The 14,944-nt window shown below is 39.7% G+C and overlaps 1 gene segment (V, D, J or C); it reads right to left on the bottom strand.

Annotated features, from left to right (window-relative positions):
* Nucleotides 1-1,103: 1,103 nt before the first annotated feature.
* LOC122904686 overlaps nt 1,104-14,944 on the bottom strand; it is a 53,641-nt gene continuing 39,800 nt past the window's right edge. Inside the window, 3 exon segments of the C gene segment in view lie at nt 1,104-1,482; nt 3,175-3,219; nt 8,286-8,411. Of these exon segments, the coding sequence occupies nt 1,340-1,482; nt 3,175-3,219; nt 8,286-8,411 (314 nt within the window).

Genomic DNA, 14,944 nt, shown 5'->3' with positions numbered 1-14,944 from the left:
ATTTGTTTCCAAAAGCACCTGTTTCACAAGAACCGAACCTGATTGTAAATAAAGAAAAACAGTTCCCAATTTTAAATGAGATATTGTTTAAATTCTAATATATTAAAGTTACTACATTAAATGGATTTGTAAAAAAATAGAAAAATAAACAATCACTACCTTTTTCGCAATTACCACACACTGAATATTTTATTTTACATCCATGTGTGTAGAAATATACACACACATATTAGTTAGTGCCCTAATTGTTAGTGTGTGTGCATGTGTACATGTGTGTTTGTCTTATTTCTAATGTAGAGCTGCCAACAGTAGAGGCTAATGTTGTTGAGCACTCACAGGTACCCAGGAAAGTTAACTCATTTTATCCACACAACTCCAAGAGATGGGTCACTTAAAGTGCACTTGACAAATAAAAAACTATGTCACAGAGAGTTCAAGTAGGCAAAGAACCAAGATTTAAGCCCAAGCATATGGAGTTCAGATATCCAGCACTTAACATCTCTGCCATTTTACCTTTTCAGTGTTAGTGCAGCTCTCTTGGGTTTCTTGTGACATCAGGAAACATGGTGCCTGTGACACACTGGAACAGGTCTGAGCACAGCCACCAGTATTGCGACATGTTATAGTGTCACCACTAGAGTGTATTTAACCAAATGAGTCTGAATCTGCTAAACTTTGCAGGAGAAATAACCTGGAAAACCTCACTGTCTGTGGCTCACCTAGGATCAGTGCCCCAAAGAAAGCATTATAAGGACTATCTCAGAGAAAGAATTAGAAATGTGGAATTGACCATTATTATAAGTGATGCTGAATTGGAAGACTCAGTTGTCATGCTGTCCTTTATTTTGGACTCTCAGCACTAAATAAATTACACAGAGGCCAGAGAAGGCTTTTGATTGCTTTTATTGTGCCTATTATGAAAAACACACAAATGTGAGGTAACAAGCATGGTGGCTCCTAGGTTTATAAAATAAAGTCTTCAAGGCAGTTATCTGGTTAAAGAGTTCAAGGAATGCAGTTGTAAGGTGTATGGTGGCTGTACCCAGAGGCATGGGGACTAGGTGACTGCCAGCTGGTGGACAACGAGGGGGTGGTGCAGAAGACTCTGTGGATGCCCCCTGACCCCAACCCGGAGTCATGGCGGAATCTGTTCTAGCTGCAGAGTGAAAGCTTCTGTTTGCCTAGGGGTTTGTAAGCCTGTTCTCAGATAATGACACAAGAAGAAGATACATGTGAACTGAAATAACCCAATCTCAGAAAGAAGGCTCACTAGATCCTCAGCAGATACTTTTAGGAACACTAGCCAATGGCAAGAAGTGACACCTTGTGCCACCATGTATTAGGAACTCTTCCCAATGCCACTGAGTGCTGGTCTCCCAAGCAGACAGATGACGATGAAGATGGAGTAGAACAGGCTCTTCAGGAGGAGGAGGAGGTAGGTATAGTAGGCAGATGTGTTCTCAAGTTGCAGCTGCAGGGTGTCTAAAAGAAGCATTTCATTAATTTCACGTGTTGTTTTGAAAGGCTAGGACTTGTTAATGGGCGAGGGGTGACTGTATACACTTCTGATGACTTAGGTTAAAGTGACACACTCATACCAGCCCAACTGGAGAATAAACACCTACATCACCATTTCCACCACCACCGTCCCCAAGACAACTCAGACAGAGTTTGCTGGTCAAGTCACTCAAACACCTGAAATTCACCTAGAACATTCCCAAGTAATAAAAAGTAAGGTTGTGTTTATAATGAATGACTCCAATGGGAAAAAGTCATTGGTGATAAATAGCTTTTAACATTCCTTCTTCCCTACCATGTTTCGAGGTGAGAATAAGAGGCAATATAAGTTCTGTAGAAATTTCAGGGATAGCAATTAGCTTAAAACAGTTACAACTTTGTTGGACTTTGTAACACTTCAGAATTGTGTTGGATCTTATAAATCTGACTCATGAAAAAAGAAAGAGTAAGAGGCAATATTCACTAAGTACAAACTAGCTGTTACTTATTTTGGCAACTTTGTATGCAAAGCTTAACCTTATTTAATTTTTCAATAAACTATGAGATTATTATTATTATTTTCACTTCCTTTTTTACAAATTAAGTGAGGACAGAGAGAGAAGGGCTGATTTCATGCAACTAGTAAGTACCAGAAGCCAGATTTCAATCCCAGCAACACATCATTTAAGAATACTTTCTCAGCTGCTCTATATAATTCTGCATATTCACATGCAAAAAATAACAAAGACATCAAAATGATTAAGCAAAACTATAAATTAAGATGATGATAATGAAGGTGGTGATGATGACGGTTACAGTCCATAAGTCCCTTGATACTGGACACGGAGGTTGGATCAGCAGGGCTAGAACCAAAGTTATTCATCATTACCTTTGTTCACATATGAGGAGAAAATGCCAGGAGCTAGTACTTACGGTTTAACAGCTAAGTGAGATACCTATGCTAGACATTTCACATATGTCACGTTATATCTTCTATGACTGAGTTAGTTGTTATTTGTATCATTTTTGGTGTGTTCAGAAAATGTAAATGAAGGGTCCATGGACAAAAGGATGAGACTGATACAAAGTGAAAGTTAAGCAGGGTTTTATTTGGTGCCAGCACTGAGAACCAAAACCCACCCGTGGGCGTCGCCTTTCACAAAGGGAAGGCAACCCCCTCCTAGGCCAGTTAATGAGTAAAAGCCATATAGTTGAGCCTGGCCAATGAGAATGTAGCGCACAGAGAACGTCATACAATCAAGCTAGGTTACACACGTCGGCCAATCGGATTACACCCAACCTTATGATAGTCGTTTAATTCAGCCTATCACCTTGGCTAGAATTGGCACCTTAGTTTGGCGCCTGAAAGGTGGGGCTCACATTCCTTAGCCTGTAGAGAGGTAATACGTGTGCTTTTACTGATTGGACGTCTCCACCTGGCCAAACACATCCTGGTATCTGGGCCCATTATCTCCACCAAGATTGACATGTCCTGGTATTTGCGCTCCATTATGGGGGGGGGCGCTATTCGGCCATATTTTACCAGCTGGCCATATTTCACCAGCTGACTGTATTTCACTGGTTCTGTTTCTAAGCGCCTTTCTCTTGGGGAAAGGGGCAGGGTCAATCTAAGTTCACTACCTATATATCAGGATGGCTATTCCATGGGGATGAGGCCAGTACTGATCAAGTAAGATTTTGTGGAGTTAATAGCAGCAAACTCTGAAAGAAATGAGTGCAAGTATTATTCAATTGTTCAAATCCATTATTTGATGTGTGTCTGTGTTATAGATAGATAGGTAGATGATAGATAACAATTAGTAGAGAGGAGAGCCTTTACTAATATGAGCCCCACAATTCCAGAATTGATTGTTCTGAGTCTGTGTAATTCAGTAAATCAATTTAAAATTGTATTTCTGTATATGAAGATGTTGAACTTCATGAATTATTCATTTCTTTCTTTTTTTCCCCCACAGCTGGAGGGTAAGTGCCTAAGACTATCTTGTTTTCCTTCTGTGCTCATAGCTCCTAGCACGCTGCCTGCTGCAAAGTAGGTGTTGTATACAAACTTGTTGAATGGAAAAATAACCAGAAACTGGCTGCTGTACAGTCCTCAGCACCCACTGTTGACTTGTAGTGCTGTTACCAAGATGAATCCATCCAACCTTAGAGTCACAGCAGAATCTTACATGTTGGAAGGGGTCTGGTTTAGGTCAATTTCCCATCTAAGCAAAAGAAAGCAGTCCTACCTTTCAAATCACACAAGTTTCAGTATCCCCAGATACCACACATGATTTTCTGGAGTGGTGGTATTTGCAGACATGACAACAGTATGAATGAAAGCTAATACCTATTAAATGATTATTACTGTGCCAGACACTGTGTTAAAAGTTCACATATATTATGTCATCTGATCCCCTAGTTACACTGATATAAGCTGAATTTGGAGGACTCCATCTTACCCGGAAGGAAATAAGATTTAAGGAGTCTATCTACCTTGTAAAATCATAGCAGTGATTGTTAGAGCCAGCCCTCAAAGGATGGTTGTGGGCACTTAGATAAGTGAGAGCATGTGAAAAGCACCTTGTAAGCTACCCCATAGTAATCTAACATAACTCCTCATCGTACACTGTCAAACGCCATCTATTCCAGATATCTTAGTCTTTCATCTTAGCAAATGACCTTTTCATTACAGATGCTCAATTTTAAATAAATTATTTATTTATTTGAAAGGAAGAGAGTATGAGAAGGGGAAAGAGATTGAGGTAGATGGAGAAGCAGACTCCCTACTAAACAGAGAGCCCAGGGGCACCTGGGTGGCTTAGTTGGTTAAGTGGCTTTCTTTGGCTCAGATCATGATCCTGGGTCCTGGGATCCAGCCACCCTTCAGATCCTTGCTCAGTGGGGATCCTGCTTCTCCCTCTCCCTCTGCTTGCCTGTAGCTCCCCCTACCTATTTCCTCTCTCTCTCTCTCTCTCTCTTTTCCTCATTCTCTCTCTCTCTCTCTGTGTGTCAAATAAATAAATAATTAAAAATATTAAAAAATAAACAGGGAGCCCAATGCAGAGCTCAAGCCCATGACCCTGGCTGGGATTAATACCTGAGCCAAAGGCCTGTGCTTAACCAACTGAGCCACCCATTCGCCCCTGAATGTGAACTTGTTTGCAGGGATAGAATGAAGACAAAGTCACATTTAGAGCCATCTGACCACACACAAAAAAAGAGTTGTATTTACCCATAGTGTAGAAGACAAATTAAAACACAAAAACACCCAACATACATACAAAGATAAAAATCAGTAAAATGATCATTGACCACAGGATACAGGAAGAGAGAGTCGCAAGGCTCTTTTGTTTTACCCTTTTTCGTTTCTATTTTCTTTTTTATTTTTATATACATATATACATGTTTTTATCAAAAACAAAAACAGGGATGCCTGGGTGGCTCAGTCAGTTGGGCATCTGCCTTTGGCTCAGGTCATGATATCTGGGTCCTGGGATCTAGCACCACATCAGGCTGCCTGCTGAGCAGTGAATCTGCTTCTCTCTCTTTCTCTCTCTCTCAAATAAATAAATAAAATCTTTAAAAAAAAAAAAGAAAATTCCATGAACCAGTATTAGAAATCTGCTATAAAATTGCATTAACAGAAATGGCTCATTATCTTTGTTGCTATGAGAAGAACATGGAGACATTCCTTTCAGAAATGCTAAGTAAAACACATCATATACGCAGGAACTTCTCCCTTACCATAATTCTCACCATGAAACTTACTATACTTTTTACTTTTCTCTGCACACTAGAGAAATCAAAACCTAACAGGATACTTCAGCCAAGGGGTTACATTAAATTTATGCCTTGCTCATTTGCTTCCTTTCTGTTAGCTGTAGAAATAAAAAACTTAGGGGTGACTTATAATCTAACTTGTTAGTATTAGGAAAATATATAAATAAATACAACAAATATAGGAATAAATTCATCCATGTTGTGTTTTCAACAAACATTTTCACTGGCATAATTTCATTTGATCTTCCTCATAGGTCAGATAAAATAAATGTTTAACACGAATTTGGTCATTGGACAAGCTAGGAATCTGGGAAATAGCAAAAATTCAAAACTGGATAATTTAAAAAATTTAACTGGCTATATTTATAAACCTATTCATGAGTCAGGCATCATCCTATCTAGGAAGTAGAGAGGAGCTTCAAAGGCCAATAAGAAAGAAGTTTTTCAAGATAGGGAGTGAAAAAGAAATTATCAGCAAGGAAACCATTGGCTGAGGCAAGGTCATCCTCCTATGGGGAATGGAGGTGGACAACCTGTAAACCTCCTAGTACGGACCAGGAAGATCCCATGTCCACTCAATAAGGTTGCACTTCTGGGTGTTGACTCTGCAGCTGGGTAGGTGTGAAGATTTTAATGACTTGTGGCCTTAAGCTAACTGAGTATATTTTGAGCCTGTGGTTTTCCTTTATAACAACTCTGCCTTTTGATCAGACTCTCAGCTGAACGGAGAGATGGGTTCTAAATTGAAGGCATTAACACCACTCTCAGCAACTGCTCTGACATTCTCACAGTAATTGTTGTTCCTCTGGGTGATATTAACAGGTCTTAACCTTTTTACTTAACCCTTGTGATAGTCACAGGTTTCAATTTCAACTTTAACAATTTTTGAGTTGGTCATTCTCTTTATTTGTTGAAATGTTCCAGTCTTAGCTCATTTGCTTGAGATTACTGGCTTTGAATTTGCATGTAAAGCTTTTGAGAGGACATAACACACCAGGCAGATTATTATGATGCCTTTAAACAGGATAATTCCTCATGTTTGTCATAGTCCCCAAGACTTCAAGCAATTAAAATCAAATAAGTAAGAAAGACCCTATTAAATGAGTAACTCTGTTAAGCCACATTGCTTGCACCAATATCTGATGTTATTGGGTTCAATTGTCCCAATAGTGTTCAACTTGGTATAGAACATGGTGTTGCCTACAGCAAAGATACATCTTGCTCAGCCAAGTCATAATCAAGGGCTGTTTTACTTTCAAGAACTGTTTTGGTCAGAGTCAAAGGGTTTTGTTTGTTTGTTTGTTTGTTTTTTGTTTTGGGGGGAGGCTATCCTTTGCTTTAGGAGGGTTTCTGCAGCAACTTCAAGAATGAAGGGAAAGGTCTTGACTGTACTTCTTTATAATTATCCCTCACCGAGGAAGTAGGGCCAGCCAAAAGAGTGAATCCCAGTGGCTTCTTCGTAATTCCTAATTAACTCGCAATAGAACTTTATGGTAATCAACCAATGAGATGTCTTATTGACCTTGAGAGAAATTAGGACCAGGGTTATATTTTTTGCTAGGTAGCTCTGATTTCAGAGATTAGGCCTCTTGGCATACAGGAGAAGATAAAGGCTATGACAGAGTAAAGGAAAAGAAAAGAGGGGAAAGAAAATATAAATATACTTTATGTTTAAAGTATAAAGCTTTGAACCCCTGTCTAGATGAAATCAGTCTGTTTGGATGTCAGCTACTTCTCTGTCCCTCAATTTGATTCAGAAACACCAGGGCCTGGGCAGGACTAGGGATCAGGTGGAGACTTCCATAGCTATGGAATGTGTACAAGGTTCAACTAGTAGTTTTATAGCAGGAACACTTGGCAATGTCCCTCTTCTACTAGAAATGTCCAGGGCTATCTTGCTCTGATGTTGTGTCTTACATACCTAATCACCAGGCTGCACCCTATGACTGAGAGGATCCTTTAATTGTGCTCTAAGAAGGTTTCTATAACCTGGTGATGACAGGCTTGAGCAACAGATACTGAGGACTCACATGCAAAGGATCAGCAGAAGTTTGTACACAGACAATTCCAGGAAGTTTGCAAGGTGTTCCTAAAGGCTCCTGTGATTTTCCCTGTGAATTATATGACAGTTCCCTGTGAATTATGTGCCCTAGTCACTGGAGATCACAGAAGGTGTCTCCCAAAGGGGAGAGCCATTTTTAACAATGTCTTTGCCACAATGAGGACATCAGCCTCTTGATAGGGAAAGGCTTAACCACACCCAGAAAATATACAAACAATGACAAGGGCATATTGACAACATGTACCAACTGGCAGTGGAATGAAGTCCAGTTGCAGGTGTTCAAGGAACCTAGAGGGAGCAGGCAGGAAGCCTCCAGAAAGTAAGCAGTTGTTCCAGAATTATGGACCTGACAGGTTAGACAATGGTAGTTGTTTTGTACTTTTGAGGTCTCCAACCTGGTGGTTACCAAGCCAATCCCTCAAAACACAAAAGGAGTTTTAGATTTGTAATTTGGACTCACCTAGGTGGCCCAGTCTGTTAAGCATCTGCATTCAGCTCATGTCCTGATCCTGGGGTTCTGGGATCAAGCTCCATTTGAAACTCCCTATTCAGTGGGAAGTCTGCTTTTCCCTCTCCCTCTGCCCCACAACTCATGGTCTACACCAAAGACTAAAAATTATGCATATATTAGTGTATGGCCTGTAAGAGATGTTACTGAGCTCTGGCCAAAGAAGACTCTTGTGCAACACCAATTCTCCCAGACACTTCCTGAGGGTTCCACCTGGGGAACTCGGTCTGAAAGTTTAGGGGCTTGGTTGTGTGCCAAGTCAGTTGGCTTCTGGGCAAATATACTAGCTCAACAGAGCTGAAAAAAAAACATGCTACCTCGACTTAACACAAGCATAACACTCTGCCAGCCCAAGCTGGCCTGCCCTGTAAAGCAAAATCAATTACAATAGGAGTTTGAACAAAAAGAGAGTGGAGCATATAGCCAAGAACTCACCCACAGCCATTGGATCAGGTGAGTAAAATCGTGAATTCAAAGGACTCACGGTCACCACCACTGTGTTTCGCTTTGTCTCTGAATGTCCCTGGGAGTCCATTTCAGATTCTGTCACAGCCATCAAACCTGTTAAAGAACAAAAATTGGAACCAAGTAAATGTTAAAAATCTAATAGTGTTATTAATCAGTCTATTAATGAATCACTCAGCATCCCATCTAGGAGTAGAGGGGGACTCAAAAGGATTAGAGGAAAGGAAACCTTTTTAACAATAGCGAGGGAGTAGCAAAAGAAAATTCTTAGCAAAGAATCCATTGTTTTAGGCAAGGTCACCTTCCCAAAGTGAAAGAGGGGATCCATCAGGAATCTTTCTGGGGCTGATCAGGAAATGCCCATGTTGACTTGGTAAATGTTACTCTTCTGGTGGGTTGAAATTGTACTTGGGTTAAGTATTAAGTCTTGGTTTAGTGACTTGGAGTCTTAAACTGAGTGTTACAATTTTAGGCATGTGAATTCTTTAGTTTTCCCCCAACGTTCCAAGAAGACAAAGATTTACTTCAGAAATTTAAACTTGTATATAGAAAGCTCTTTACAGTTCTTGTTATGTGTTTGTTTCTCACTGCTTAAAAATTGCTTGTGAATCACAGAGAAAAGTATAAACTGGCTACTTCTTAAGAGACTTCTGTAGCCTTGGTTTGTGATGTTTATTCTGGGACATTACTGAATATACTGAGTTACTGGATCACCGTGGGCTAAGGCACTTTCAGTTGGCTGCCCACAAGGTCTAAACTGGTGTCTGCATCAATGGGGTGCCATTGGGACACCACGCCTGAATCATACTTGAATCATAAGGAACCCCAAGTGATTAGGAAAAGACTATTTGCATTAGGGTAATGATCCTCATTGGGATAGTAGTTCATCTTGCATCCCTTCCAGCCTGGCATTCACTAGGACTGCAATAAAGTTTGCTGAACAGCTTTACTAATGGAAAGAAATGTATTCATTTTGTAGAATGAAAGAAACTTTATACATGTGAACCTCACCCAAGCTTTATTAATGACACTTCACCTTTTTCTGGTATATAAAATTCAAATCTGAAAACCTCAATATCATACTAAAACCTCAGTAGCCAAATTACTATTTCAGGTTGAGCTGTGATTCGGCTCCATCAAATGAACACCATTTTGTGCCCTGTAACTCATTGCTGGTGGGTTATACTTTGAGTTGAGCAAGATTAAAGTGAGAAGGACTGTGCTGCTGAGAAGAATATTCTTGAAAGATATATAATTGTTTTTCTTTCCTGATCAAGTAAAATCATGAAAAGTGGACCCTCTGAACATTTCATTTTAAAAATGAGCAGGGCACTCTGGGAAAGATGGCAGAGAAGTAAGAGACCCTGTTTCACCTAGTCCCCTAAAGTGATTTAAATATCTACTAGAACACTCTGAACACCCATGAAATCAGCCTGAGATAGAAGATTATACACTTCTGGATCTCTACAGGGGCAGAAGATCATCAGTGGAGGGGTAAAGCAGAGTGGGAGTGTTCAGAGTGGTATCGGAGGATAAACAGAAGGGGAGGGAGCCACCAGAAGCAACACATTGGGAAATAATACAACAATATTAAAGTGTCCTGTGCTTGCAGACCATCATTAACTTGGAGTCTGGTTAAAAGTACACAAAAAGAACAAAGGGTCTTGAGGAGCAATTGGTAGAATTGGGCAGCCACAGGCACAAACCTAAGTCCACGGTTCAAGGGTGGTCACAGCTTGCACCTGCCCAACCCTGAGAGAGACTGACAGGGGCTCTGCCATTGGTCCCTGAGACTGCAGCTTTCCACTTCTTGTACCACCACTGGGACTGGGCACACCCCTACCCACAACTGAGAGATCGTTGTAAAAGCTCCTACCTGAGGTCCCTGGGCCCACAGCCTTCCATGACCTGCACTACCACTGGGTCTGAGTGTACCCAGGATGGGCGTGGACTCCAGACAGTCAGCAACAACAGTCACCAGAATCAGGCTCAGCTGGACCAATATTGCTCACTGTTTTAGGGCACTGGGGTACAGAGATAAGTGTGGGCCTCAGGATGACTACCAAGGTGGTGGGTGGGAGCAGGCAATGCGTGGCAGTTTGCAGTGTTCAATGGAGTTTGCAAAGGGGAAGTCTGTGTATTCTGAATAATCCAGAGAGGAGTAGACTGAGACTTCTCTCTGAGGCAGAGGTCTGGGTGTGGACAGCTTACTTTGCACTAACCCTCCAAAAAGCCACAAAAAGCCATGTAAGAACAAAAGCCTCCAGACAAAAGCTTGAAAAGCTGGTTTCACAGAGCCCAGCCCCTTGATGGTGGCAGGGCAACTCAGCCCAGGCAAGACTGACTGAAAAACAATGCACAGAACCTGCACCCAGAAGACAAGCTGAAAGAACAAGAGGACAATAACCACAGGATCTCCATAAAACTGTAAAACCCCAACAATAGGGGGAAAACAATATATTAAGACCCCAGTATTACCCCCAAACCTGTACATTTCATAAACACAATTTTTAAAAATTTGTTCTCATTCTTATTTTGTTATTTTTTAAAATAACTCACCACTACAACTCGATGTTTAATACAGCACATTACATAATAACTTTTTACCTTGAACTTTTTTCTTACATATACGTTTCTTTTTTAAAAAATATGTATATATAGATAGATATAGATATAGATGATAGATAGATGATAGATAGATAGATAGATAGATAGATATAAGCTTCAATGTAGTCTTTCCCCACCCCATTCAATACTATCATTATATATAAACCAGATTTAATTTCCCTGTATCTCTGGAAAGTTGAGTCCTTTAACAAAAATAAGAAGATACACTAAGGATGAACTAAAATAACCTTCCTCACCCATATCAAGAGTTTATAAACACCTTCCCATCTTATTTTGTCAGTGTTTATGTATAGTTGTCTATGTTTATGTACTGTATAAATCTTATTTTGGAGCCCATTTTGGCTGCTTTTTTTTTTTTTTTTTTCTTTTCTTGGTCTTCTTTTATGTAAGTCTTACTTATGTGAATCTTACTTACTTACTTACTTACTTACTTACATTTACTTATGTAAATCTTACTTTTAGGCTCATTGTGGCTGGGTTTTTTTCCCCCCTTTTTTCTCCCTTTCTCTCTCTGTTTTTCTTTCTTCTTTTTTTTTGGTGGGGATTTCCAATTGCTCCAAAACTGTCCAAGGTGCACCTTGACTAGATCATGCTTGATATATCCAGTGTACATCCCCTCAACCATCTCTCACCAAGATGACTAAGAGGAAGAGCACCCAAGAGAGGAGAAATTCAGAGACTGTGACTTCTGCCACAGAACTATTGGATATGGACATAAACAATATGTTGGAAATAGAATTCAGGGTAGCAATTATCCAGACAATGGCTAGGTTGGAGAAGACCATTAGTGGCAAAAAAAGAATCTCTAAGGACAGAAGTAAGAGTTGATCCAGCAGAACTTAAAAATTCTATCAATGAGTTCCAATCTAATCTCAATACTCTAACAGCTAGGGTAAATGTGGCAGATATTTGAAGTAATGATCTAGAAGACAAGCTGAATAGAAAAGAAGTATCAGGAGGAGACCTAGAACAAATAGCTTAAAAGCCATGAAAACAGAATTAGGGAAATAAATCACACCATGAAACATCCAATGTCAGAATAATTGGGATCCCTGAGGGGGTGGACAGAGAGAGTGAGGACTAGAAGATATTGTTGAATATGGATGTCAATTCTCAAAAATATTCTAGCAAATAGGATCCAACAATACATTAAAGAGATTATGCACCATGACCAGGTGGGATTTATCCCTGGGATGCAAGGTTGGTTCAACATTTGCAAATCAATACACATGATAGAACAAATCAATAAGAGAAGAGAGAGGAAACATATGGTCCTCTCAATTGATGCAGAAAAAGCATTTGACAAAATGCAGCATCTTCTGTGATTAAAACTCTTCAGAGTGTAGGAATAGAGGGAACATTTCTCAACTTCATAAAATCTGTCTATGAAAAACCCACAGTGAATATCATTCTTCTATGCATAACCTGACAGCCTTCTCACTGAGATCAGAAAGATGACAAGGATGCCCACTCTTGCCACTGTTGTTCAGTAGAAATCCTAGTAGAAATCCTAGCAACAGCAATCAGACAATAAAAAGAAATCAAATGTATTCAAATTGGCAAAGAAGTCAAACTCTCTCTCTTCACAGATGGCATGATACTTTATATGGGAAACCCAAGAGACTCCACACCCAAAATACTAGAACTCATACAGCAATTCAGTAATGTGGCAGGATACAACATCAAGGAACAGAAATCAGTTGCTTTCTTATACACTAACAATGAAAATATAGAAAGGGAAATTAGGGAATCGATTCCATTTACTAGAGCATCAAGAACCACAAGATACCCGGGAACAAACCTAACCAAAAGAGCTGAAGGATCTGTACTGGAGGAACTAGAAAACACTCATGAAAGAAATTGAAGAAGTCACAAAGAGATGGGAAAACCTTCCATGTTCCTGTATTGGAAGAATAAACATTGTTAAAATCTCTCTACTGCCCAGAGCAATCTGTACTTTCAATGCCATCCCGATCAAAATTCCACAGGCATTTTTCAAAGTGCTGGCACAAACAGTCTTAAAATTTGTTTGGAATGTGAAAAGACCCCACATTGCCAAGGAAATGTTGAAAAGGAAAAACCAGTCTTGGGGCATCATGTTGCCTGATTCCAAGCTATATTACAAAGCTATGATCACTAAGACACCATGGTACTGGCACAAAAACAGACATATAGATCAATGGAACAGAACAGACAGTCCTGATATGGATTCTCAACTCATGGTCAACTAATCTTCGATAAAGCAGGAAAAAAAAAAAATCCAGGGGAAAAAAGTCTCTTCAATAAATGGTCGTGGGGAAATAGGACAGCTACATATAGAAGAATGAAACTCGACCATTCTTTTATACCAAGCAAAAAGATAAACTCGAAATGGATGAAAGACCTCAATGTGAACCAGGAATCCATTGAAATCCTGGAGGGCATAGGCAATAACCTCTTCAACATCCACCACAGCAACTTCTTTCAAGACATGTGTCCAAAGGCAAAGGAAACAAAAGCGAAAATGAACTTTTGAACTACATCATGGTAAAAATCTACTGCACAACAAAGGAAACAGTCAACAAAACTATGAGGAAACCCACGGAATGGGAGAGGATATTGCAAATGACGCTAAGACAAAGGGCTGATATCTAAAATCTATAAATAACTCCTCAAACTCAGCACCCAAAAAACAGATAATCAGGTCAAAAAATGTCTAGAAGACATGAACAGACAGTACTCGAAAGAGGACATGCAAATGGCTAACAGACACAGGAAAAAATGCTCATCATCATTAGCCATCAGGGAAACTCAAATCAAAACCACATTGAGATACTGTCTTATGCCAGTTAGGATGGTCAAAATTATCAGGACAGGAAACAACAAGTGTTGGAGAGGATATAGAGAAAGGGGAACACTCAGTGTTGTTGGGAATGCAAGTTAGTGCAGCCACTTTGGAAAGTGTGGAGATTCCACAAGAAATTAAAAATAGAGCTACCATATCACCCTGAAATTGTACTACTGGGTATTTACCCTGAAGATACAGATGTAACAGTAATATGTAGCCCAATGTTCATAGCAGCAATGGCCACTATCGCCAAACTGTGGAAAGAGCCAATAGGCCCTTCATAGATGAATGGATAAAAAAGATACGGTCCATATACTGAACAGTAATATTACCCCATCATCAAAAGGGATGAACACCCAACTTTTGTATCAACATGGACCGGACTTGAGCAGATTATGCTGAGTGAAATAAACCAAGAAGAGAATGTCAATTATCATATGGTTTCACTTATTTGTGGAGCATAAGGAATAATAGGGAGAATATTCGGAGAAGGAAAGGAAATGTGAATTGGAGTAAATTGGAGGGGGAGATGAATCATGAAAGACTGTGGACTCTTTGAAAGAAACTGAGGGTTTTGGAAGGGAGTGGGTGATGGGTCAGCTGGGTGATGGGTATTAAGGAGGACACATATTGCATGGAGCAGTGAATGTGGTTCATAAACAATGAATCTTGGAACACTGAAAAAATAAAATTATATTAAAAATAAGGTGAGGATATTGCTCTGAAAAAATTTTTAAATTTTTTAAAAATTTATTTAAAAGAGAGTGAGAGAGTAAGAGAAAATTGAAAGGGGATAGGGTCAGAGGAAGATGGTGACTCCCTGCTGAGTAGGGACCCTCATGTGGGACTTGATCCTGGGACTTCAGGATCATTACCTGAACCAAAGGCGGTCATTCACCACATAACACTTCTTATGTGCAAGGTTGCTAGGTGCTTTCACATGTATTGTTTCATTTAATCCATACAATAAGTAGAAACTATATCACGGTGACAATAATATTTTGGATGATGAAACTGATGTGAGAATGGCTAAGTGAGTTTGTCTTTCTTTTTTTCTCTGTATGTTCCATAGGCCATACTATTTTTTTTAAAGATTCATTATTTATTTTGAGAAAGAGAGAACATGGGGAGAAGATGAAGACAGAAAAAAACTCCAGCAGAGTCTGGGTTGAGC

This window comes from Neovison vison, chromosome 4 (genome assembly GCF_020171115.1).
Source record: "Neovison vison isolate M4711 chromosome 4, ASM_NN_V1, whole genome shotgun sequence".
Classification (NCBI taxonomy): domain Eukaryota; kingdom Metazoa; phylum Chordata; class Mammalia; order Carnivora; family Mustelidae; genus Neogale; species Neogale vison.
This window is presented reverse-complemented; position numbering and strand designations above follow the sequence as displayed.